The sequence below is a fragment of the Crinia signifera genome, chromosome 3 (genome assembly GCF_055691185.1).
Source record: "Crinia signifera chromosome 3, ASM5569118v1, whole genome shotgun sequence".
Taxonomy (NCBI): domain Eukaryota; kingdom Metazoa; phylum Chordata; class Amphibia; order Anura; family Myobatrachidae; genus Crinia; species Crinia signifera.
The window spans coordinates 130,969,075-130,992,646 of record NC_139219.1 but is presented as its reverse complement, the minus strand read 5'-3'; the positions used below and the strand labels follow the sequence as shown (position 1 = coordinate 130,992,646).

The 23,572-nt window shown below is 43.8% G+C and overlaps 2 protein-coding genes across 4 annotated transcripts in view; both read right to left on the bottom strand.

Moving 5' to 3' along the window:
• Positions 1–701: 701 nt before the first annotated feature.
• The window catches only part of KATNA1 (katanin catalytic subunit A1), a 95,559-nt gene continuing 72,688 nt past the window's right edge, over positions 702–23,572 (bottom strand). For all 3 annotated transcript variants that reach the window (XM_083176514.1, XM_083176513.1, XM_083176515.1), the window contains one exon: positions 702–1,882. In XM_083176514.1, coding sequence (XP_083032640.1) covers positions 1,684–1,882 — 199 coding nt within the window. In that variant the 3' untranslated portion in view covers positions 702–1,683. The remainder of the gene's footprint in view (positions 1,883–23,572) is intronic.
• Positions 2,438–9,066, bottom strand: LOC146063775 (uncharacterized). The gene is made up of 2 exons (XM_083176512.1): positions 6,527–9,066; positions 2,438–5,913 (listed from the first exon to the last, which is right to left on the bottom strand). Exon 2 carries the CDS (start codon positions 5,498–5,500, stop codon positions 4,634–4,636), a length of 867 nt encoding a protein of 288 aa, XP_083032638.1. The 5' UTR covers positions 5,501–5,913; positions 6,527–9,066; the 3' UTR covers positions 2,438–4,633.

Below are 23,572 nucleotides of genomic sequence, written 5' to 3'. Positions count from 1 at the left end.
AATTATTGGAGGGATGTCTTTCAGCTGATCAATAAAGTTTTGGGCCTCGCCCTAAACCCAGCCCCTACAATAGCACTATTACATCTCTACCCTCCTGAAGTCCCATCGCATTGTAGATATTTGCTAGGACAAATGTGTATTGCGGCAAGGGCCACACTAGCCCAAGCATGGAAGCAACCCTTACCTCCCTTTAGTGATAAAAGTTTTTCACAAAATCCAATTCCACGTCACAATGAAAACCAAATGCATCCCATATTCCTCTAAACCCTCTTCCCCGATTGTGAAATGGATGGCATGGCATAAATACCTAACCGACGGTGAGGGAGCGTCCCTGGTATCCCAACCCTCCAAGTTGTCCCCTTTGCAGTTTAGTGTGAACGAACCACCCACTACTTGAACGCTGCCAGGGTTGTATTTCATATGACTTAATATTGTCTTACACTGTCCTATTCTTTTTGCCATTTACCATGCTGTTGTTTTTTTATTGTTATATATTGCATATTTGTGATGTAACTGTGTGCATCCCTTGCCCATGTTTTTGTCCCCCTCCCCCCTTTTCTCTTCTGTACCCCCTTTTCTTTGTTTGTTGAAAAAAATGTTCAATAAAATATATTGATGGCAAAAAAAAAACAAAAAAAACAAAAAAAACAAGGGACACATTGGTTTTTGAAAATCTATAATTATAAAAAACTTAGACCAAACAAGATAAAACAAATTTATTTTAAAAAACAAAATGTATTGCTGTACAAAAGGCATTTACCTACTGTGTGCAAAACAATATGTTGTTACGCCATTATTCATTGTAAAGTCTTTGATAATTTAGAAAAATTTGATTTAGTAAACCTGAATGAGCCATTTGATGAAAATTAACATCTTTCTTCAAAACTACTAGACAATACATGAGTGCAATTGCTGAACACTGGTTTAAAAGGTACACCTGTATGCATACTGCAGTAAGCATGGTATTACTAATTCATACTGACCAAATTAGATAAATACTGATTTAGCCAACAAAAAAGCTTTCCTCCACAGGACGAAAGGGAACTCTTTCCTAAAATGAAAATATAACAATTTATATCTGTGGTCTACTTTTTTTTTAATGTCAGTCCAATTACCCAAGACTTCACAGGTGTAAGTGTGGCTATATCCCACATTTATGGTACTACGGGACTCAAGAATTGCATTAAAACAACACTTCAATGGCAACTCGCCATCTTCATAGGTACGGTAATTGGACTGACCCCTTTAGCTGGAGCTCTATGTGTCGGTGCGCAACTGCTCTTAAATGCCAAAATTGTTAGTTTATCAAATCTATTGCATATTGGACAATGAAGACGCTTCTAAAAGCAGACTCTTGGATCGCAGTTTGGGTCGGGTAGTTGGGCCCTTATCTAGAAAGAGGTGCACAGCCTGTGAATTGGAACCAGAAAATAAATTGGCACTACAAAAGACTAGAGGCCAGACATATCATTAGCATTCCTACTGTTGCTTATAAAAAGTAGTAATGTGTAGAATCAAAACAGCATTTTTTATTAATTTAAGAATCATTACAAACAAACTTAAAAAAAAAAAAAAAAAAACACAATAGTTGACATTGCCAAAACTCTACGAGCTCAATCTATAGAACCAGCTAAGACATTAGGCAATTTAATTAATTGTTTGATAAAGCAATAGAGACTGTTGCTAACAAGAACCAAACTCTTCTATCCACTTTTCATATTTTTCAATGTCTGATGCAGACACAGATTTGGATACTTTTTTTAAAGCCATCTCAAAGTCTTCCATTGTGGTGGGCATGTGCATGTCCTCTCTTGAAAGGTTACGAATTTCTTCTGGTGTTAAACCTTCAATACGTCTCCTCATAGCCATCAAAGAAGCATCTCTGTGAAGACATGTCCACTGATGAGATCAATAAATCTCACATTGCATGTTATTAACACAATATTAAAACACTTGAGTGGTATGCCCGGAACTTTTCCGGGCTCAGCTGCGCTGCTGTAGCGGGCTGTCCCGGAAAATTTCTGAGCATACCACTAAGATGATGGCGCATCACCTGTAAGGGGCACGACCCCCAGTGACCGCTCTCTCCTCCGCTCCCCTGCCCCCATTAGTTCTAGTAAGCAGGAGGCAGGCCCGGGGATGTTCAGCGCAGGGGGACACAGGCACCCGAGACCTCCCGAGCCGCCCGAGCATCCCAGAGCCTGCCACCTGTTATGAATGGTGGCTGAGGCAGCAGCAGGGTCCAGGAGTTACGGCGTACGATCGCCGGAGCAGAGATGAGGGGGAGTGACAGGAGGGGGGGGGGGGGGGGGGGGGGGGTGGTGTAAAAAAAAAAGTTATGAAATAATCTAACTAGTCCCCAATTTAACAAAGTAATTTCTTGAACTTTTAATAGACTAGGAATAGGGATATAAGCTAGGAAGTGCAGTATTACAAAAGTACATCTTTTTTTTTTTACTTTTAAATATTAAAAATATAAAAAGTTTGTCCAGCCTTTCAAAAAATATATATACAGGAGAAAAGCAAAAAAAATTGTAACAGAACATAAAAGTACATCAAAAGTAAAAGTAAGGTCATCTATGGAAGCAATATTATAAGGGACTTCTCCACTTGCAGATACCGAACCTTCTCATGGAGGTTTTTAGATGCATGGACAGCACAACTAGTTAAGCTCAATTAATAAGCTGTTCTGTTCACATCACTGTTTGAGCCCCTGCACTTTAGCTTACTGCCAATCCTGATGAAACCACTGCGGCCTTGAAACGTCAATAAATATGGCTACATTACACCAAGGGGGGAGCAATATTGGAATTTCTAACCTCCATAACTGCTATATTTTAGGTTTCTGCACCTTTAATATATGCAATTTATTAAATCCGCAGAGTGGCTATAATGGCTGTTACACCCGGTCAAAGAGGAAAACTAAGGATGTACTGAAAGTGGAGGAAGGCACCCAGGTACTTGCTTATTTGTGCAGAGTGCCAAACCACATATAATCTAACACACACACACACACACACACACATACATACATACATACATATACACATTGTTTCAGCAGAAGAAACAAAGAAACTTGGCCATTAATGCCTCTTTATTTAAAAGGTTCTTCTTTTTTTTTTCTTTTAAAATACTGCCGTTTACCACCTTGTGTCTTAAAGGACAGACAGAGCCCAAATACAAGTATTTTTTTGGATTGTTAGGTGTACATTTTAAACAGACAGATATCTAAATTATAGGTCAACAGTCAAAAGGTGGACACCAAATTGTAGAGATGTATTTGGTTTGAAGGTTTAAATGATCAACAAGGATTTTCTGTGTTTTTTTTGCAGTTTTTTATTTTTACTTTTTCATACTTTACCATCCAATGGGAATGTTAATCTGCTTTGGCTGAAGCATGACGAGAAAAGCAAGCCATGCAAGGTGATGCGGTACACGTGCTCAAACCTACAATTTGAACCCCCTCAAAACCATAAAAAAAAAAAGGGATTTTTGTAAGAACTCACCGTTGTAATCCCTTTCTCTGATATGGTCCTGGTGACACAGCTCAACATTGGGATGTAGGAGGGTCCGTAGGAGCCAGGCACCTATCCTAAAGCTTTTGGAGGGTAGGCTCCTCCCTTCTGCATCCCAGACTCCTCAGTTCAATCTTTCAAAGCCACTGGAATACATTAACTCAGTACAAACGCCTGCACATATTATATGCACAATTTCAAAAATAACTTTTCAACCATGAAACATCATGAACACTGGCATCCTTAATGAGCGTAAGGGAGGGATCGCTGTGTCACCATGACCATATCAGAGAAAGGGATTCGAACGGTAAGTTCTTACAAAAATCCCTTTTTCTCTTTCAATGGTCCTGGTGACACAGCTCAACATTGGGACGTTCCAGAGCCGGTCCTTTGGGTGGGTACGCTCAGGTCTGCAGCTCTCATCACTGCTCATCCGAATGATGCGTCCTTCGACGCGAACTCATGGAACCTATAGAATTTGGCAAAAGTGTGAACAGATGACCAAGTGGCGGCCCTGCAAACCTGCTCAGCCGTGGCCCCATGTCGAACCGCCCAAGAGGTGGCGACAGACCTGGTGGTATGCGCATTAATCCTGGCCGGCACAGGCCTACCAACCTTAGTATATGCAAAGGAAATGACAGAACGCAACCACCTAGCAATGGTCTGCTTAGAGGCAGGCCAACCAATCTTGTGCACATCATACAAGACTAGCAAAGTGTCAGTCTTCCTGATACCCTTCACCCTGTCCACATAAATGCGCAAGGCGCGCACAACATCCAAATTCCTCAATTTGTCCCTTTTTCTTGAACCCTCTGGGGGTTGAAACACAGGCATAACTATCTCCTGATTCAGATCAAAAGCAGAGACTACTTTTGGCAAAAATTGGGGTACTGTCCGAAGAACAGCCCTGTCATCATGAAAAATAAGAAAAGGAGACTTGCATGACAACGCTCCAAACTCTGATACTCTCTTAGCTGACACAACAGCCAACAAAAATACAAGCTTCCATGTAAGGAACTTAAGGTCAGCCGACCTCAGTGGCTCAAAGGGCGCCTTTTGAAGACACTCCAGTACCAGTGATAAATCCCATGGAGCCACTGGTTGCTTGTAGGGAGGTTTCAATCGTGAAACCCCTTGCAGGAAAGTTTGCACCTCCGGTAGCAAAGCCTTTTCTGGAAATAAATCGACAAGGCCGATATCTGTACCTTGAGTGATTGAAGGCTTAACCCAGAAGCAGATTCCCCTCTCAGGGAATAGTCATTGCATCCACTGCTTCGGCCCGTGGATCTCTTTGTCCTGGCATAGAACCTGGGCACCTGATGATTTAACCTTGATGCCATCAGGTCCACTTCCGGAGTTCCCCACTTCAGTGTAATCTGATGAAACACCTGTGGGTTTAGGCGCCATTCCCCTTCTAGCAGCTCCTCCCTGCTCAGGAAATCGGCCTCGATATTCTCCACCCCCGGGATGAATATCGCTGACAACGCTGGAACATTCTGTTCCGCCCACAAGAAGATCCGGGAAACCTCCCACATGGCCAGCTTGCTGCGTGCGCCTTCCTGATGATTCAGGTACGCCACAGCCGTGGCGTTGTCGGTCTGAATCCTTAAAGGAAGACCCTGCAATCTTTCTCCCACCAGAGATATCACTTTCCACACAGCCCGCAGTTCCAGGATATTGATCGGCAAGGCAGACTCCTCCGAGGTCCATAAGCCCTGTAGGCGCAGGTCCAAAACCACTGCCCCCCAGCCCCTGAGACTGGCGTCGGTAGTGACTACCAGCCAGTCCCAGGACTGCAGAGACCGACCCCACTGAAGGGAATCCACCTCCATCCACCAATGCAGGGAAGACCGTGTCTCTGGAGACAACACTATGTGCTCTGACTTAAAGGTCTGAGTATTCCCTGACCAAGATGTCAGGATGTTCCACTGGAACACTCGAGTGTGGAACCTGGCGAACTGTAGCATCTCGAAAGTCGCCACCATTTTCCCCAACAGTTTGAGACACCTCCAAACCGATGGGCTGAGACGCCAGGATCTCCCGCACCAAGGAGGCCAGGTCCCTGGCCTTTGTCTCTGGTAGGAATACCCGATGTAGATGGGTATCCAGGACAACTCCCAGGATCTGGAGTCTCTGTGACGGCACCAACTGAGACTTTTGTAAATTTAAAAGCCAACCGTGAGCCTGCAAAAACCTGATGGCTTCTGCCAAGTGACTCTGCAACTTTTCCGCCGACTCTGCTTTGAACAGCAGGTCGCCCAAATACGGAATCACAGTGATTCCCCTCAGTCGGAGGGCCGCCGCCATTACTGACATTATTTTGGTGAATACCCTTGGTGCTGTGGCCAGACCAAAGGGCAACGCCTGGAATTGCAAATGCAGGTCTCCTATCACAAACCTCAAGAGACACCTCCTGAGGAAGCCGCTGACGTGAGAAGGCGGAGAAACGCGTAGAGGGCGACGGGGACAGTTGGTGGCGACTGGATACAAGTTTTTTGGGAGTACAGCACTCAGATATGACCGCAGTGAACTGCTAAAACAACTGGTCGGAGCAACTCTCAAGTATCAAGAGCCGGATCCCCACTTTTTTTAAAGTAAAATCCTCAAGAAAGAGTGAGTTATATTCCACTAACATGTGCACATGAGTGGGGGACAGTTATTCCTAACATTTGGGAAGTTTTTAAAGTGATACTAACCGGTATATGTTAACACAATGGACTAACAAGATGAACGCAGATTAACATCTTACTAACAGATCTTAAACAGAGCATTGTTGTGTATGTGTGTTCGTCTTGTTTGTCACAGTGGCCACTTAAAATATATCAGAAATTTATTTCATACAATTAGATTTAATAAACAGTATACGATTTTGCAAAGCGCAGCTCCACTGTCTTTTTTCTTTTTGATACTGCATATCCAAAAGGGGTTTGGTAATCCCCCTTTATCGGGAGCTGCTGCAGTGCGAAATTGAACAATCAGCGCTTAAACTACTCTTTTCTTTTTCTGTAAACCTCAAGAGAGCCTGATGTTCCGGATGGATTGGCACATGAAGATATGCGTCCTGGACATCCATGGATGCCAAAAATTTTCCCTGGTCCAGGCTTAGCAGCACAGACCGTAGAGATTCCATCTTGAAATGGTCTACCCACAGATGGAGATTCAAGGACTTTAGATTTAAGATTGGTCTGAAAGACCCGTCTGGCTTGGGCACCAAAAACAGAGTGAAATAAAAGCCTTTCTTCCACTCCGCTCGAGGGACCAGGATAACCACCCCTTTTTCTCTAAGAGAGATTGAGCCGCCGCCAAAAGAGCAACACGGAGCCGCGACTCCTTTGGCAGTGGTGTAGGAATGAATCTTCTCGGAGGAAGACCTTTGAAGGGAATTCTGTAACCCTGGGATACAATGTCTAGCACCCAGGAATCCCGGCCCAATAATGCCCACGCAGCCCTGAACCATCTCAGATGCCCCCCCCCCACCTTGACCACCGCTGGGGTATTCCCCATGTAGTCATGCGGAGGGCTTGTCCTCTCCTTTGGAGCTTGGTTTCTTATGAAAGGAACCGAACTTTGACTTTTGGGCCTTGCCCCTGGAGGACTGAAACTTTCCCCTAAAAGACTGTCCTCGAAAGGACGCACCCCCTCTAGGGCAGGGCCGAAAGGACGGCCTAAAATCAGAAAACCTTGAGGCCTGCTTAGCTGCAGGAGCCGGCAGGAAGGTACTTTTGCCTCCTGTGGCCTGCTTAATAATTTCTTCCAGCTCTGAACCAAACAGCTTTCCTTTAAAAGCTAATGCCTCTAAGGCCTTTTTTGATTAATTATCCGCCTCCCAGGCTTTAAGCCAAAGCACTCTCCTGGCATTGACGGACACTGTGGAAACTCTGTAAGCCATTTTGAGAGCTTCCTCCTCAGCCTCAAGCACATACTCCGCAGCTGCTTTAAGCTTCTCAGCAAGCAGCAACACACAATGGATCAGCATGTAAAATTGTACACAGGTCATTGGCCCACACAATCATGGCCTTAGAGACCCAGGCTGATGCTATAAGAGGGCGTAAAGTGTAGCCTACCCCCTCAAATATTGCCTTGAGGTTACCTTCCAGCTTCTTGTCTACGGGGTCCTTAAAGGCTGCCCCCCCCCCCCCCGGACAGGTAGCACCGTGGCTTTAGAAAGCCGTGCCACAGAAGCATCTACCACCGGAACTTTTTCCCAGAGGTCTGCATGAGCCTCAGGCATGGGGTATAGACTTAAAAATCTCTTAGGCACCTGCAGCCTTTTATCGGGCGTTTTCCAAGCCCCTTCCAATAAATCCTGTAAACCTTCATCTGCAGGAAAGGTAACAGTTTCCTTACGCTGCCTTTTAAAAACACCTTTTGCAGGAGTTTTATCCTCCACAGACAAGTTCAAAGCCTGTTTAACAGCAGTAATCAAATCCTCCACCCCTGAGGCCGAGGAATCCTCAGAGTCATCACCCTGATCCCAGGGGATGTCTGTGTACTCTCCCTCCTCTTCAGCAACAAGCAATGGCACTGAATAAGACCTTTTAGGGGTCCCCACAGTAACACCATCAAATTTGTCTAACAAATCATTAAACCTGCTGATCCCTTTTGCAGTAGACAAAAGAAGGGTTTGTAACCAGTCGCACAGGACAAATTAACGGTACCCCTATATCACTTGTAGTAACAGTCCTGATGAAGCTGGTGCAGGCGACACGCGCGTTGACCAGACACACTCTGAGTGTGTAAATCCCCAATGTCCCTTCCCCCCTGAAATGTATTTTGTATATGTATAGAGGGCGCCTGGTATCCGCACATAAGAGGCACTGAGCTAGAGTCGTGGGGTCAGACCCTGACCACGTACTCAGCACAGCGGGGCGAACGGAGCACGGAAGTGTAGATACAAACATCATTCAGCCCTGTGGCATCAGTGTGCAGCAACACGGGTCTGAAAGGGTGTAAGAATCGTAGCGTCATCTCTACTGACCACGATTCCCCCTCAGACGCCAGCGGCGGCTGACACTGACGAGAAGCGAGTTGTCCAATACCGGCAGCGCTGGCAGAGTAAGAGTCGCGCAGCTAACCTCTGACCGCGATCTCCTGTCAGTAGCAGATACGGACACTCACTATATGTGACACGGCGAATTCTTGCTTGAATATTCTCCGTCTTTAATCTGCCAGCCTCTTGATACATATTTTGTGCATATGCAGCCACATTGCAATGGATACTCTGTGGCATGAATTGTAAATAACACAAAACCACCTGTCAGTACTTCCCACTGCCCCGGACAGACATCCATCTTAATAAAATATTGATATACTCACTGCCCATCTATATGAGAAACTGCTAGTAAAAACAATGTGACGAATGTATTCATATCACACCTCTCAATAACAGTGAACACACACTGGGAAACGCCCCAATTAGTGATACTTAGGGAACGGGCATTGAACCTCCCTGAAATTTGATTTACTTACACAGAGAATGCCCAATATTGGTACACTAAGGCATTGGGGCATGAGCCGTGGGGTTAAATCCTGATTGCATACCCTGCGCAGCAGTTCCTTATCCCTGTGGAATGAATGGGCATTATTGTGCAATTTTGATCTAACAAGGTGAAAATTGGAACATCACTATTCCCTTGCAAACACCAGCACCCCTTAAAAAACATTAACGGGGGACGAGGGTGTTCACTGACAGGACGGTTAGAGTGAGAGTCGCGCATCTACACCTAACTGCGAACTCTTCACAGAGGCTGATATTGATACGCAGTTTAAAGAGCAATACATGGCAACAGATACTGGCTAAGATAGTGTGTGATAAACACACACCACAACTCGCTGACATCCCCACTGCCTCATTTGGGCCTTACCCTAAACAGAATTTTTTTATACAGAGGGTATAAAGTGTCCAACTGCTACAAGACTATCCGAATAAGACACTGACAATAATATTGATACCAGTTTATTTTATTTAGTCTCCTGCAGCAAAGCGGATACACACTGTAAGACGCCCCGACCAATCTTATACAGGGGAACTGACATTGGGGTTCACCATAAGAGGATAATATCCCCTTTTTTTTAAAGTTTCCTACTTTCTATGTACCTCATACGGTAAATGTTTTTATATGTCGCAGTTCTTTAAATGAAAATTATTAAAAGTTACATTTTATGATTGTTTTTTTCTGATATCTTGAGTGCGCCACAGCACATGACAGTCTTCTCTTTCTCTTGTATTTGTCCCCTTAGCAGTATCCTGCATGACCTGTAAGAAGCCAGGATCTGCCTGGGTCAGAGGCAAGGAGCCAGAGGACTGCTGAGATGATGACATAGGTCTCGAGGAAGCTACCAACACATCACTATTGCCTGCCCAGCAATTGCACTAAGGCATTAACAGACCTGCCCAGGGCACTGGCCCACGCAGGTTCCGATTGCTCTACCCTCTGGGGTTCACTCACCATGGGTCTCACAGCAGCGCAAGTAATACACAAGCCCCCCTTGGCCATCTGCTCAGGGACAAAATTCAGTGTACAAACACTGCAGGCGCTCAATGCATTAAGGGCTCCCTCCCCCAAAGCCACAGACTGTTGCTCAGACATGATGTAAAATTAACACAGTCACAGCGCAAAATGTACAGGCGTTTTATACAGAGCCAATGTACTCAGTCACTTATCTGTCTGAAGCGTTCACAGTGGGGAAACCGATGCCCAGGAAATCCAATCACTCTGCCAGGATCTGTCAGCCAGCTCAGCTCCGCTGCAAGCGTTCCGAATGGCGCCAAAACAGAGTGAGGGAAGAGACCAAGTCCCTGCTGCTGCGGGGTCCGTGGCTTTTGGCGCCAACCACCCCCAGACAGCCGCTACCACTGCAGGATCTCCAAGTTCCAGTGTCTGCCCCTCTGCTGGGGACCACTTGGAACATGCCTGTAACACACTGCTGTCCTCTCATATAGGAGCTCAGTGTGTAAGCTCCGCAGAAAATGGCCACCGCCATCATGGAGCGCCTGTCCCCCATGATCCCCACCTAGCATGAAGCCGGTTTCAGAGCACTCCGGAGCCCAGGCAGCTTCTTAATAGAAGCTGTAAGCACTGCACAGGGAGACAGTGTCTCTCCCGTGCACAGTGAGCTGACAGGACGCGCTTCTGTCAGCTCCTGCTGTGCTGTCAGTGTGAGGATAGTGTAAAAGTTAATAAAATAAAAAACTCCTAACTAACTAATCATTCGGCTGCTCCAGCATCCCTTTAGAATAGCAACCACTCCAGTGGGCACCTAACACGAACTGAGGAGTCTGGGATGCAGAAGGGAGGAGCCTACCCTCCAAAAGCTTTAGGATAGGTGCCTGGCTCCTACGGACCCTCCTACATCCCAATGTTGAGCTGTGTCACCAGGACCATTGAAAGAGAAAAACACCTCTCCTTCACTAATCAGCCTTGTAATTGTTTCAACCTTTAAAACATGTCGACACTGTAAACCTTTTTACTGTCGCTCTATTGCCCAAAATGCAAATTGCGCCTCTGTGGGGACTTTTACATACACATATGTGTCGTCTCCCCCCTGCTCTTCTCCCTCTACACAAACGACTGCACCTCAGCAGAACAGTCAGTAAAAATTATAAAATTTGCAGACGACACAACGGTTATTGGCCTAATCATGGATGGAAACGAGTCGGCATACAGACGGGAGGTGGATCGGCTAACTAAATGGTGTAGCGGAAACAACCTTGACCTCAACCCCCTCAAAACGGTGGAGATGGTGGTGGACTTCAGAAGGAAACCAAATGCCATGCACCCACTCATAATATCTGACAGAGTAGTGTCGAGGGTCGACTCCTTCAAATTCCTAGGAACAAAGATTTCCTACGACCTCAAATGGGGTCCCAACATCATTACAACTGTCAAGAAGGCTCAGCAGCGGTTGTTCTTCCTGAGGCAACTCAAGAAATTCAACATCCCGCAGGAGCTGCTGCTCATCTTCTCCATAGTAGAGTCTGTCCTCTGCTCCTCGATCACAATCTGGTTCGGAGGAGCAAACGAGAATGACAGACGAAGGTTGCAAAGAGTGGTCAGGATGGCAGAAAAGATCATTGGGGCGGAGCTCCCCACTGTCCAAGAACTATACCTAGCCAGGGTCAATAAGCGTGCAGGAAAGATCTTGGCGGACAAGCTACACCCTGGCCACAACCTGTTTGAACCCCTTCCGTCAGGCATATGTTTTAGGTCCATCCCAGCAAAGACGACAAGAACTACAAAAGGCTTCTTCCCAATAGCTGTCCACCAGCTAAACCGTATTGAACGTACCAAATACTAAATACTAACTCGAACTGTTCTAGATATATGTGAAATGTATAGACAGAAGAAGGCTAAGAAGGTAATCAGATGTGCAAAAGCACAGGCTGAAGAGAAAATGGCCCAGTCAGTGGGTAAAGGGGGGAAAACTTTTTTTAGGTATATAAGTGAAAGGAGAAAAACAAAAAGTGGAATAATTAGACTGAAGACAGAGAGTAAATATACAGACACCTGGGTGTCTGTTTGGGCGCCTGTATGAGTTGTTAGGCCTGCAGCAATCAAAAACAAGGATTGTCAGTCCCTATATGGAAAAGAGAAAAAGTGGGGGGAGATTGCGCAATTGAGGACAGAACAAGGATTTGTAAAAATGTAATAATAACAATTTTTTTAAACATTTGATAAGAGCAGAACCAGCAGGATTTCACAAGCAGACACCACCTGGCAAAAAAAACCTACAAAATTACATCTAACAATTGGAGAACCAGACCGGGACATCTACCCACCAAACCATTGTTTAAGGTACCAACATCTGAAGGAATGCCACCTATCTAAGGTACCCTCACATGGTCTCGAGTGGAAACCTAACAATACAGAGAATCCCAATCCAGGACTTATACCATCACAGTCCAGATTTGGAGGACACTCTGTAAAGGAATTCCCGTCCCAGGGTCTGGAGGACAATTCCACCGTCCCCTTCTCCCATCTCTACCAGCCAGAGATCAAGGTGATATTATCTACCACTGGACTCAGCTCCTTTCAATTATTCGCATTTTTACCTTTTGATGCAATTGCACCACTTTTTAAATTATCAAATGTTTAAATAAATTGTTATTATTACATTTTTACAAATCCTTGTTCTGTCCTCAATTGCGCAATCTCCCCCCACTTTTTCTCTGAAGACAGAGAGTGGAAGTTTTCTTGAGGGGGACAATGTATTAGCAGATAATATTAATAATTATTTCTGCTCAGTATTCTCTGCTGAAAGAGAGGGGAAGGGGCCACAGTTAAGTTGCAAGTATAGTCAGAAAACTGAGGGAGAGACAAGTACATTTACAAAGGAGAAAGTCCTCACAGAACTCTCAAAACTGAAAGTGGATAAATTAATGGGGCCAGATGGGATGCATCCAAGGATACTAAAAGAGCTTAAAGGGGAGCTGGTAAAACCAATAACAGAATTATTCAACCAGTCACTAGCTACTGGAGCCCAGAGGACTGGAAAACAGCGAATGTAGTCCCACTGCACAAAAGTGGAAGCAAGGAAGAGGTAAGCAACTCTCGACCAGTGAGCCTTACATCAGTAGTAGGGAAATTGATGGAAACACTCTTAAAACAAAGAGTTGTAGAATATCTCAAAACCAGCAATTAACAGGATCCAAAGCAGCATGGGTTTACTGGGGGAAGATCATGTCAAACAAATCTTTTTTTTCCATTTAATTTTCTTTTATTGAAGCGCTTTGCAAAAAAATTCATTACAATTAATTTTTTTTTTGTACATGTTACAATTTACAAACACATGAAATAAAAGAATAGATGAATAAAACAGAAAAAGTCTGTCGAGTATCACTGCATGGCATGGGGGTTCCAGTTATATATTTCCAATCACTGTCCTCACAGTTTAATAAGCCCACTTTAACATTTACACTATTGGTATTATTTAATAGTCACCCAAAGACGATCGGTGGGTCTTGTGCGTTCATACGTGCTTCGTACCAAGCTGTGTTCCGAAAGCATTTCCAAATCTGCTCTTTTAAAGTATTGGGTTGGGTGTTAATGTAGCTTTCCCATGTGTTGAAAAATTTCCCCGTCTCTATGTCTTTTTTCAGGGATGTTTCTAGCCACTCCATTTTGAATACATGATGTAATTTATTAAGAAAAAGAGTAAACGGGGGGGCTCTAGGCTGTACCCAATTTTGTAAAATACATTTCTTAGCAATTGCTGATACGACTATCAAAAGTTTATGCACTCCCTGTGTAATGCGTGTTCCTACCGGCATAATTCCAAATATAGCCCATTCTGCGGTCAAGCATAAAGCCGACACTAGATACTGTGTCGTATATGTCCATACCTGGACCCAAAAACTCCTTATCACAGGGCATTTCCATATGCAATGGTATAACTCAGCCTCCTGTGTCCCACATCGAAGACATGAGTGGTTAGTGAGTGATCCCATCAGATATCGACGATGCGGGGACAGGTATGTTCTATGCAACACGTTAAGAAAAAGTTCTACATATGCCGCAGCTGGCATCAATTTTATAGAAGTATCTAGAGCTTTCAATAATTTTTTTATGGTCAGCGTAGGCATATACTCCCTCCACTGCGCCATCCCAGTAGTATCTCCCCATGTTGTAGGGGATTATGAAGAAACACGTAATGGGATGAAATCGCCTTGGAGAGGCGATTTTCTCGTTCCAAAAGTATATCCAATGGATTATTATAGTCCCTCGGGGCTAGCACCTTAGCTAGGCCAGCCACATAGTGCTGAGCTTGAAAGAATGCTAATGGAAAAGATTGTAAGAATGGAAACTTGTCTATCGCTTGTGTAAACGTTAATGGTTTATTAGTTGTTTTATTAATTAAATGACCTACTTTAGTAATTCCCTGTTTTTGCCACAAAGTAAATGGATGTTGAGCCATACCTTGCTGAAACTGCGGATTAGATACCAAGGGTAAGTAGAGGGAGGTATATTTGTTCAATACCTGTTTATGACGTAACAAATGCCATACTCTGCGCGTTGTCATAAGTAATGGATTGTTCTGTATTAAGGGATGTAACTCCCCATCATATCTATGTAGAAAGACACTTAAGTTATCCCCATCAAGAAAAGTGGCTTCCATAGTTGTGTTGGCATACCTATCGTTACCATTTAGCCAATCCCGAAGATACCTCAAATGAGCGGCATTTCCATATTCCACTATATTGGGAAGATTAATACCCCCATTTGATCTAGTCTGTTGCAGTTTTATCAGGCTAATCCTCGCTCTTTTCCCATTCCATATAAACGCCCGCATGATCTTATTGATTTCTAATGAATCTCGTTTTGTTACTAAAATCGGGAGAGATTGAAGGGGGTATATATAAGACTCTCGGGAAGAGAACCATTTTTACTAAATTAGCCCGTCCTAGGTATGATAGTTTTAGGTGTTTCCAACTATCTATATCCTTTTTCATACGATTAATTATATTACTCATATTAAGATCATATAATTTGCCCATATCTTTTGGAATTTGGATGCCCAGGTAAGTAATCATTTTCTTAGCCCATCGAATGGGTGTTCCCGCATACCCTGCCGGGCGTATATAGCCTGGTTTTAAGTAAAGGGCCGTTGACTTCTCGAAGTTTACTTCAAATCCTGATCCTAGAGATTGTCTAGGTGAGGATATAAATAACAAAACATCGTCTGCGAAGGCAGATATTTTCAATTCTTCATTACCTGATTTTATCCCTCGAAATAACGGCCAATTCTGTAATACCCGAAGCATAGGATCAAGGGCCAGGTTAAAAAGTAACGGGGAGAGCGGACATCCCTGTCTTGTGCCTCTAGTTAAGACTATTTGTTCTCCTATGGTTCCATTAATTAATAAAGCGGTAGTTGGCGAGGTATAAAAAAATTTAATCATATGTTGAAATTTAGGGCCAAAACCCCTTCTCTCCAGTATATTGTAAAGATATCTCCATGAAATCATGTCGAATGCTTTGGTGGCATCCAGGCTAAGGAGCATATTTGACATATTAGTTTGGTGACTAGCTGCTATTACAGCTGCTAACGCTGTACGGATCCCATATACCGAGTGTCTTCCCCTAGTAAACCCCAGCTGATGTTTAGTGAGTATTGATGCTAGATGGGTTTGAAGTCTGTCAGCTAATATTTTGGATAATATCTTGAAGTCAACATTTAATAATGTTATTGGACGATATGAAGAGGGAAGTGTTACATCTTTATCCGGTTTTGGAATAAGTGAGGTAAATGCCTTATTAAATGTGGGATAGATGGGATTGTCATGTTGAATGTGTTCATAAAGATTAAGCAATACAGGTGTAATCTCTGGTTGCAACATTTTAAAATATTCTATAGGGAATCCATCTGGACCCGGTGTTTTATTTAAAGACATTGAGGCTATCGCCTTGTTAATCTCCTCCACTTTTATTGTGGCCTCTAAACTTTCTTGTTGTTGTGCTGTCAAACAAGGCAGATTGGCCTCTTCCAATAATCTATCAGTTAATTTCTGATCTGTCGGGGTTGCTGTGTATAGAGAACTATAATATTTCTGAAACGTTAACAAGACCTCCGAGGTTTTAGTTAACAGTGTATTCGAGCTGGTGTCTTTAACCGCCGCTATATGATGCCTATGCTTGAAGCTCTTGGTCATATTAGCCAACAATCTTCCCGTCTTGTTCCCCCATCGAAAATATTTTTGTTGTGTGTAGTCTAGTTTCAATCTTGCCTGGGTCATCAAAAAGCTATCCAACATTTGACGGGTTTCCAAATAAATTTTATAAAAGTTATCTGTAGAATTAGCAATATAATTTACTAAGGCGATCTGCATCGCCTTTTGTAAATCATTATATTGACTATTGATCTCTCTATTTCTTTTTGATACATAAGATATCACATGGCCTCGCATCACTGCCTTAGATGTTTCCCAAAGTAACACCGGATTATCCCAGTGCCCCATGTTATCATCTAAGTAGTTTACCCATTTTGATTTAACATATTGTTTAAATTGATCTGAATGGTACAGATATGACGGGAAGCGCCAGCGAAAGGCCTGTGCTCCCCCTGAGTGTGCTTCTAATGTCACTGATACAGGGGCGTGGTCTGAGATCACTATATCCCCTATAGAGGTCGACGTCGTGTAGGTAAGTAGCGAGGTGGAGAGCAGTATATAGTCTATATGAGATAGGGACTTATGTACGGCTGAATGACATGTATATGTTCTGTCTGCAGGGTTTAATATCCTCCAGGGATCAACTAGTGAATGTTCTATCAGCATATTAGGAATAATATTCCATTGGCGTCTCGAGCAACTTAAAGGTGTAAAAGTTTTGTCCAGTACAGGATCAGATACTGTATTAAAATCTCCTCCTACAATTAAGTCATATGTAGGCCTACTAGATAGAAGCTGTGATATATTCTGAAAAAACGCTTTCTGATCAGTGTTCGGGGCATACACATTAAGTAGAGTATATTGCGCATTATAAATCTGGATATCCAGCAATAAAAATCTACCCTCTGGGTCGGCCACCCTGTTAATAATGGTATACGGCAATTTTTTTGAAAAAAGTATTGCTACCCCTCGCGCTTTAGAATGATAACATGCAGATACACACTCATTGATCCAAATGTCTTGTATAGTACTTCCCTCACCCTCTTTCCAATGTGTTTCTTGGATATATACTATATCTGCTTTATGCTTTTTAAGTGATGTGGAGACTCTCTTACGTTTAACTGGTGTGTTTAGTCCCCCTACATTCCATGATGTTAATTTAATCAAACACGAGGTGCGTAATACGCCACCTACATTATTCAATGAAGAGGAGGTCATCCTACACCCGTCAAAAGGAAGAAGAACCTAAACAAATAATCCCCAAAAAAGATGATACCCCCATCCCAGCAAGCAGGGGTGTTCTCGTCCACCAAAACATATCTATACGTCTCCGGACCCACCATACCATGCAGTACATAACATGTGCATTTCCATAACCAATAAGTACGCTTCAATACTTTTTCACAATTTTCCAATTTCAACATCAAAAATGGCCGGTTTCCAAGGGTTATCTTGGAGACAGGCAAATTAGTCACATTACATAATAAAATGTTTAACACAAAAAAATTTGTTAGAACATACCCAGTCAACCTGTGAACTGAGCTTTTATATTCCATTTTGTCTACTAAAATAAAATTCTGTTTAACCATATCCATGAGTCAAAAAACAGATAAAGAAAAGACCTTAAGACTAAAGTTTAAGTACTATGGAAGTCGAGTTACACACACGCCATTTTAGGATAGTATGGCCGCCATTTTGGTTCGCAGAGTTGCGCAAATAAAGTTTCCATACCCGAGTATGCGTGGCAAAGTGGACCAGAAGAGTAGCCATACTATCACACATAAATTCATAAATACATACTGACCCTAAGTAAAATATAGTTAAAGGTTTAGAACGCCACACATAGCTTAGTTAGCCCTGCATACATCTATCTGTATCGTGTTTAGTACCGTTCCGTTCAGCTCATTATGCGAAGTATTCCGGTCATTGCGAATATTTCACAATGTACACTGCCCGATAGTTATGGACATAATCCATAACTCAGAGACAGTTTCTGTTGAAAGTAGTTAACAAAGGAAACTAGATGAAACCAGTTCTTATCACTGCTGACGCCGAAACCACAGAACAAAGGACTCTTAAAGTTCACTCCCCTGCACCTGGTCAGACCAGGTACAGCGTCTAACCTCCAATCACAGTGGACCGGACATATGATCTCTGACCAATGAGAATGGCCTTTGACCTCCCCTTTCTGACCCTATAAGATAGGCGACCCAGAGCAGCCAAAGTCTCTTCGGCACATCTACTTTCCCTGGACCTTCCTACCGGACTATAGTTCATTCCTGAACGATAGTGAGCTCTGACCGGACTGCGCTTCGCATACTTGATGAGACGGGTAAACGGTTGCATTAACGGTATTTATCCTTATTTATATTGATTGGCTGGTTGTGTCTTGTATCTGTTTTCTCTCCCCTTAGCAGAGTCTGTTTAGTATTCATTGTTAGTATATTGTATCACCTGTTATACCTGTTTATTCTTATTTCTGTAACCCCCTTTTTGTCCATTAGGGACTTAAATACAAACCTTTTACGGAGTTCTAATCTCCTTATTCCTATTCAGTGGTCGTGTCTGTTTATTCGCATAATAGCGATAAGGTATATTGCGGACACAGTCCGATAAGGTATATTCGCAGATTAGAGACAAAGTACTGCGAAGGAATCTCTGAATAAGGTATTGGTTCTTGGTATACATAATACAATAAAAGGTACGCTACGCTGTGCTACGCTTTGTTCGCACGTAGCTAGGTATAAAGGGTACGTTGGTTGCGGACTTATTACGTAACCAACGCTTTTCACTTATCGTCACTCTGGTTATATTTTAATCACCATTAACAATTGAGGGCTCGTCCGTCCGCTCCACAGTCCAGAACTCAGTACCAGGCGTGCGACCCGACCTATACCAGCAAAAGGGTGGAAGTATTTATTTGTTTCCATTGCTGGATAGGCCGGGTCCGCGGCGGTGCGGGGTTCGGGAAGTGCTAGCGCTGAACCCGGAGTACAATAAGTGAAAGCCACGTGTTTTAAAGCATATCATACCTAAGTGTTTAGTAAACTGTACTTCTGCCTGCCACAAGTAGTTTAACGGGGTATAGTGTCTTGGGCTGCTTGTTTATTATAGTATATGTACCACGTGCGATAAGGTTCGCACACGTGGAGTCTGTGTTTATTATAGTACATAGAGGATCCCCTCTGTGCAAAGCTATAACATTTTGTTAGTTACTGCAAAACCAGGGACTCAGCCACGTGGCGACAAGTCCTGGGCCTTTTGCAGTAACGTAAAGCGTCTATTGTGTATTACGCAAGGTGCGCGCGCACGTGCCCATATCGGGAAATTTTCGCATCTTTGTACGTGATTTACGGATTAAGTGCGGGATTTATTTCGCATCTTGATACGTAACTTTCGGACGGAGTTAAGGGATTTATTCCACATTTAAGCGCAATTACTGCGTATAGCGAAACCCGAGTGCAACCTTGCAAATATACTATAGAACATGTGGGTGGCCGATTCATCGGCGGCCTGTGAACAGTGCATGTACACACGTGGCTGTTCATTGGTACTGCACATGCAGCACACATAGGAACTCAAAGGTGAACAATATTTAACCGCTAGCTTTATTTAAACAGTATAACAATATACTGCGAATGAGGCGGTGATTAATAAAAGAAAATAAGTTTTTTTCTTTTTGTTCATTTTTTTTTAAACAAGCAACTCAAGCATTATTTTAATAGATTCCTATAGAGTGTTATAAGGGATTTATACCTGCATAAGTATCCAGTGAAAAGCTACCAACTTGGGAAGATTTTCTGTACAGAAATATTTCAAATATATGCATAAGACCAAGGTGTAACCAGCGCCCAGTGTGAAAAATAACTGAGGCGAACGGGTGTGTGACGACACGACTCAAGCGCAGTGTAGTCCAGTGTAGGACAGTCCAGGTAGGACAAGGTTAGGGTTCACGTGACGACGTGCCCATAGGAACTGCCCCTTCAGTGGAATTGATTCCGCTAGGAGGGTACAAGAAGATATATCGGAACGCACTTGTTTCCGATTAACTACTTTAGAAATCCGATTTTTGGGGGTATAGGAAAACAAGTTTGTTATACCCTGGAAAAATTGTGCCGCATCAAGCAAGTTGGCTAGAAGTTCGCTGCTAGTCGAAAGACTTGGTGATTGAGTACGTTACCTCGCATTGTGGGCTCTTCGCTTGATTGCGTTGAAGTGTCGCTGTGTGGAGAAGTGAGTGGTTGGGGAGCTCTCAGATAAGTAATAACCCACCGATTATCTATTAAGCTGTGAACGTTTATTCCTGTAACTATGGGTAATAACGGGTCACGCTGTGATAACGTGCAGGATAGGGAGGAAGCAAGCCGGCCAAGAGGATCGGCTGCTTTTATTATGTGCAGGAAGCACGGTGAACTCGCAGTTGTTTACCAAAATAAATGGAGAAAAATGACACAAGGCAGCAAGTTAGAATTTCCCAGTGTTGGTAGCTTCGATCCGGAAATCTTATCAGCAGTAAAAGATGAAATATGCCTACTCTCCAGTCGTAAGGAGAGAGTGAAGCATATCAATATTCTTAAATTGTGGCAGAAGGAAGGACAGGAACAATGGGGAAGCAGAGGTCTGGCAATACCTGACACAATCAGCCAAAATATAAATGCAACCGCTGCCATAATAGAATCAGCTCCCCCACCCCCATATGTGCCGAAGGGGATAATGACTCATAAGAAAAGTATAAGTAATAATGTATCCGTTGCTAACCTGTACCCTGTTTTATCCCCTTACAAGGAAGCCCGAGAGGAAAACGAGCAGCTGTTGGCACTGGCCGTCTCTCATGCAATTAATATGATTGAGGGAAAAGCTCAACCCGCTGTTGAGGCCCCAGCACAGGAGGAGACGGCTGATGCCAACAGCATAGTATTGGACTCAGGTAATGATGCACCACACAGCACGGACACAATTGACTCCCAAGCAGGTCCCAGTAATGCAAATGTGGTACAAACATACCCTGTACGCACACTGGAGGTTCCCTATGGTAAGGCAGACAGAGAGGGTGTGATACCTACCAGAAAGATGAACATGCTAAACCCATGGACACGGTTAGAGCTGCGGTCCATCATTACAGATTTCCCTGACCCAAGGAAAGATCTGGCATTGTGCCGGAAATTTGTAAGGGATCTAGGAAACTCTGATGAGCCCACCAACAAGGATTGGAGAATCATGTTGAGGGCCTGTCTCCCCACTCACATTGACATCCCGAAATTCATTCAGGATAGTGGATTGAAAGTGGACAAGGAGATAAATGATGAGATCAACCAGGAGAATATACGCCTGATTAACTTACAGTTGGGAGTGTATTTTCCTGCAGCAGTGGAATATAGCAAGATATTCACTATCAAACAACGAGATGGTGAAGTAGCTAGCGAATATTTCAACCGGGGTTTGATGGCGGTATCAAAGTACACTGGTGTCTCCGAGCCTAAGGACGATCCCCACCTGAGGGAGCTGATTGTCTCTGTGCTGGTGGAAGGGCTTAACGAAAACCTGAGAGCCAGAGTCCAAACTTCTTTTCCAAATTGGCGTGGAATGACAGTGGATGCCCTATGGGAATCTGCTGTAGACCACGACCGTAACATCAAGAAACGCAGAGAACTGCAAACTGACAAACTGATGATGGTTAGCATCCAAGCCCTTACTAATGCCCCAAACAAAGCTGCATACCAACGAAACACCAGGGACACAGGTAGAAAGCCAGTTATCTGTTACAACTGCAATCAGGAGGGACACATTGCAGCTCATTGTAGGTTAGGAAACCACAGAAATTATCAGACACATAAGCGAGAATGGGAATCTCACAAAGGTGAGACACGGAGATACCCAGCCCCTAGACAATGGGAGGAGACAGACAGGTCACGCAACATGCCTCCTCTCCATCTGATGGCTGACACTGTGCTAAGGGCAACCCAGGTCAGACCATAGGAAACAGGTCACACCTGTATCCTACAGCCAGTTAGACTAACACAACACCTTGGAGAAGAACCTCAGGTGAAGGTTGATATAGCTGGAGTAAGGCAAACCTTTTTGGTTGATACAGGGGCGGCCAGATCTGTTCTCAACACTCCTCTTCACTTGGGTTTCACTAACCAATCAGTAGCGGCAATTGGGGTAACAGGAAAAATACAACATTACCCACTGACGAAACCAGCGGAGGTTACAATCGGGCCTCTGCATACCAAACACTCTTTTCTGTTGGCTGCAGCGGCCCCGACTAACCTCCTGGGTAGAGATTTACTATGTAAAATGGGATGTGTCATCTATTGTACTCCCGATGGGGTATTCCTAGATACTCCTAAAAATCTTACACAAGAAGTGCAAGATATGCTGGACAGTCCTCAGAGGCTAATGTTGTATTCCACTGTTGTAGAATCAAATCCATCTAGGGTAGCTGAAATTACAGCACAAATACCGAGTTCCCTTTGGACTAAAGATGGACAGGACGCTGGGCTAATGGCAAATGTAGCTCCAGTAGAAATCCGCTTAAAAGAAGGCAGGATAGCCCCAAAAATACCGCAATACCCTTTAAAACCTGAAGTTGAGCTAGGAATATTTCCAGTGATCCAACGATTGCTCCAACAGGAAATCCTAGTTAGAACTTCCAGCACGGCCAATAGTCCCATCTTTCCTGTGAAAAAGAGCGGGGGGAGGGGCTACAGACTAGTGCAGGATTTAAGAGGGGTAAACAAGGTAGTTGAGAGCCAATTCCCCGTAGTGCCAAACCCAGCTGTCATCCTAATGCAAATCCCACCTCATTGTACTCATTTCACAGTCATTGATTTGTGTTCAGCATTCTTCTCCGTCCCTTTGCATCCTGACAGCCAGTATCTGTTCGCCTTTACTTACAGAGGAGTACAGTATACCTGGACACGACTCCCCCAAGGATTCATAGACAGCCCCAGCATCTTCTCCCAGGCCTTGCATGATTGTTTACAATCCTTTCAACCCATGAGTGGTTCGATACTGATACAATATGTTGATGACTTATTGTTGTGTTCTGAGTCACTGGAGTCATCAGTGGATGACACTAGACAGCTGCTGATGCATCTCTCAGAGACAGGACATAAAGTATCAAAGGATAAGCTGCAATTATGCCAGACCAGGGTTAAGTATCTGGGCCACTGCCTTACCCAAGGGCTGAGACACCTCACCGACGACAGAATCCAAGCGATTCAGAATATGGTACTGCCACAGACTCAGCATCAGATCCGTACGTTCCTAGGCATGTGTGGATACTGTCGCAATTGGATCCCAGGTTTCTCTATTCTGGCATTACCACTACAAGAGATGGTTTCCTCAACTAAGCCAGATCGGGTCTCTCATACTGAGGAATCTGAACTGGCTTTCGAGGAACTAAAGGTGAGCCTAACAAAGGCCCCAGCACTGGGAATGCCAGATT

Bases quoted from the DNA above. Each gene is read 5' to 3' on its own strand.
- LOC146063775 (XM_083176512.1), bottom strand. From the start codon at position 5,500: ATGGTGGCGACTTTCGAGATGCTACAGTTCGCCAGGTTCCACACTCGA.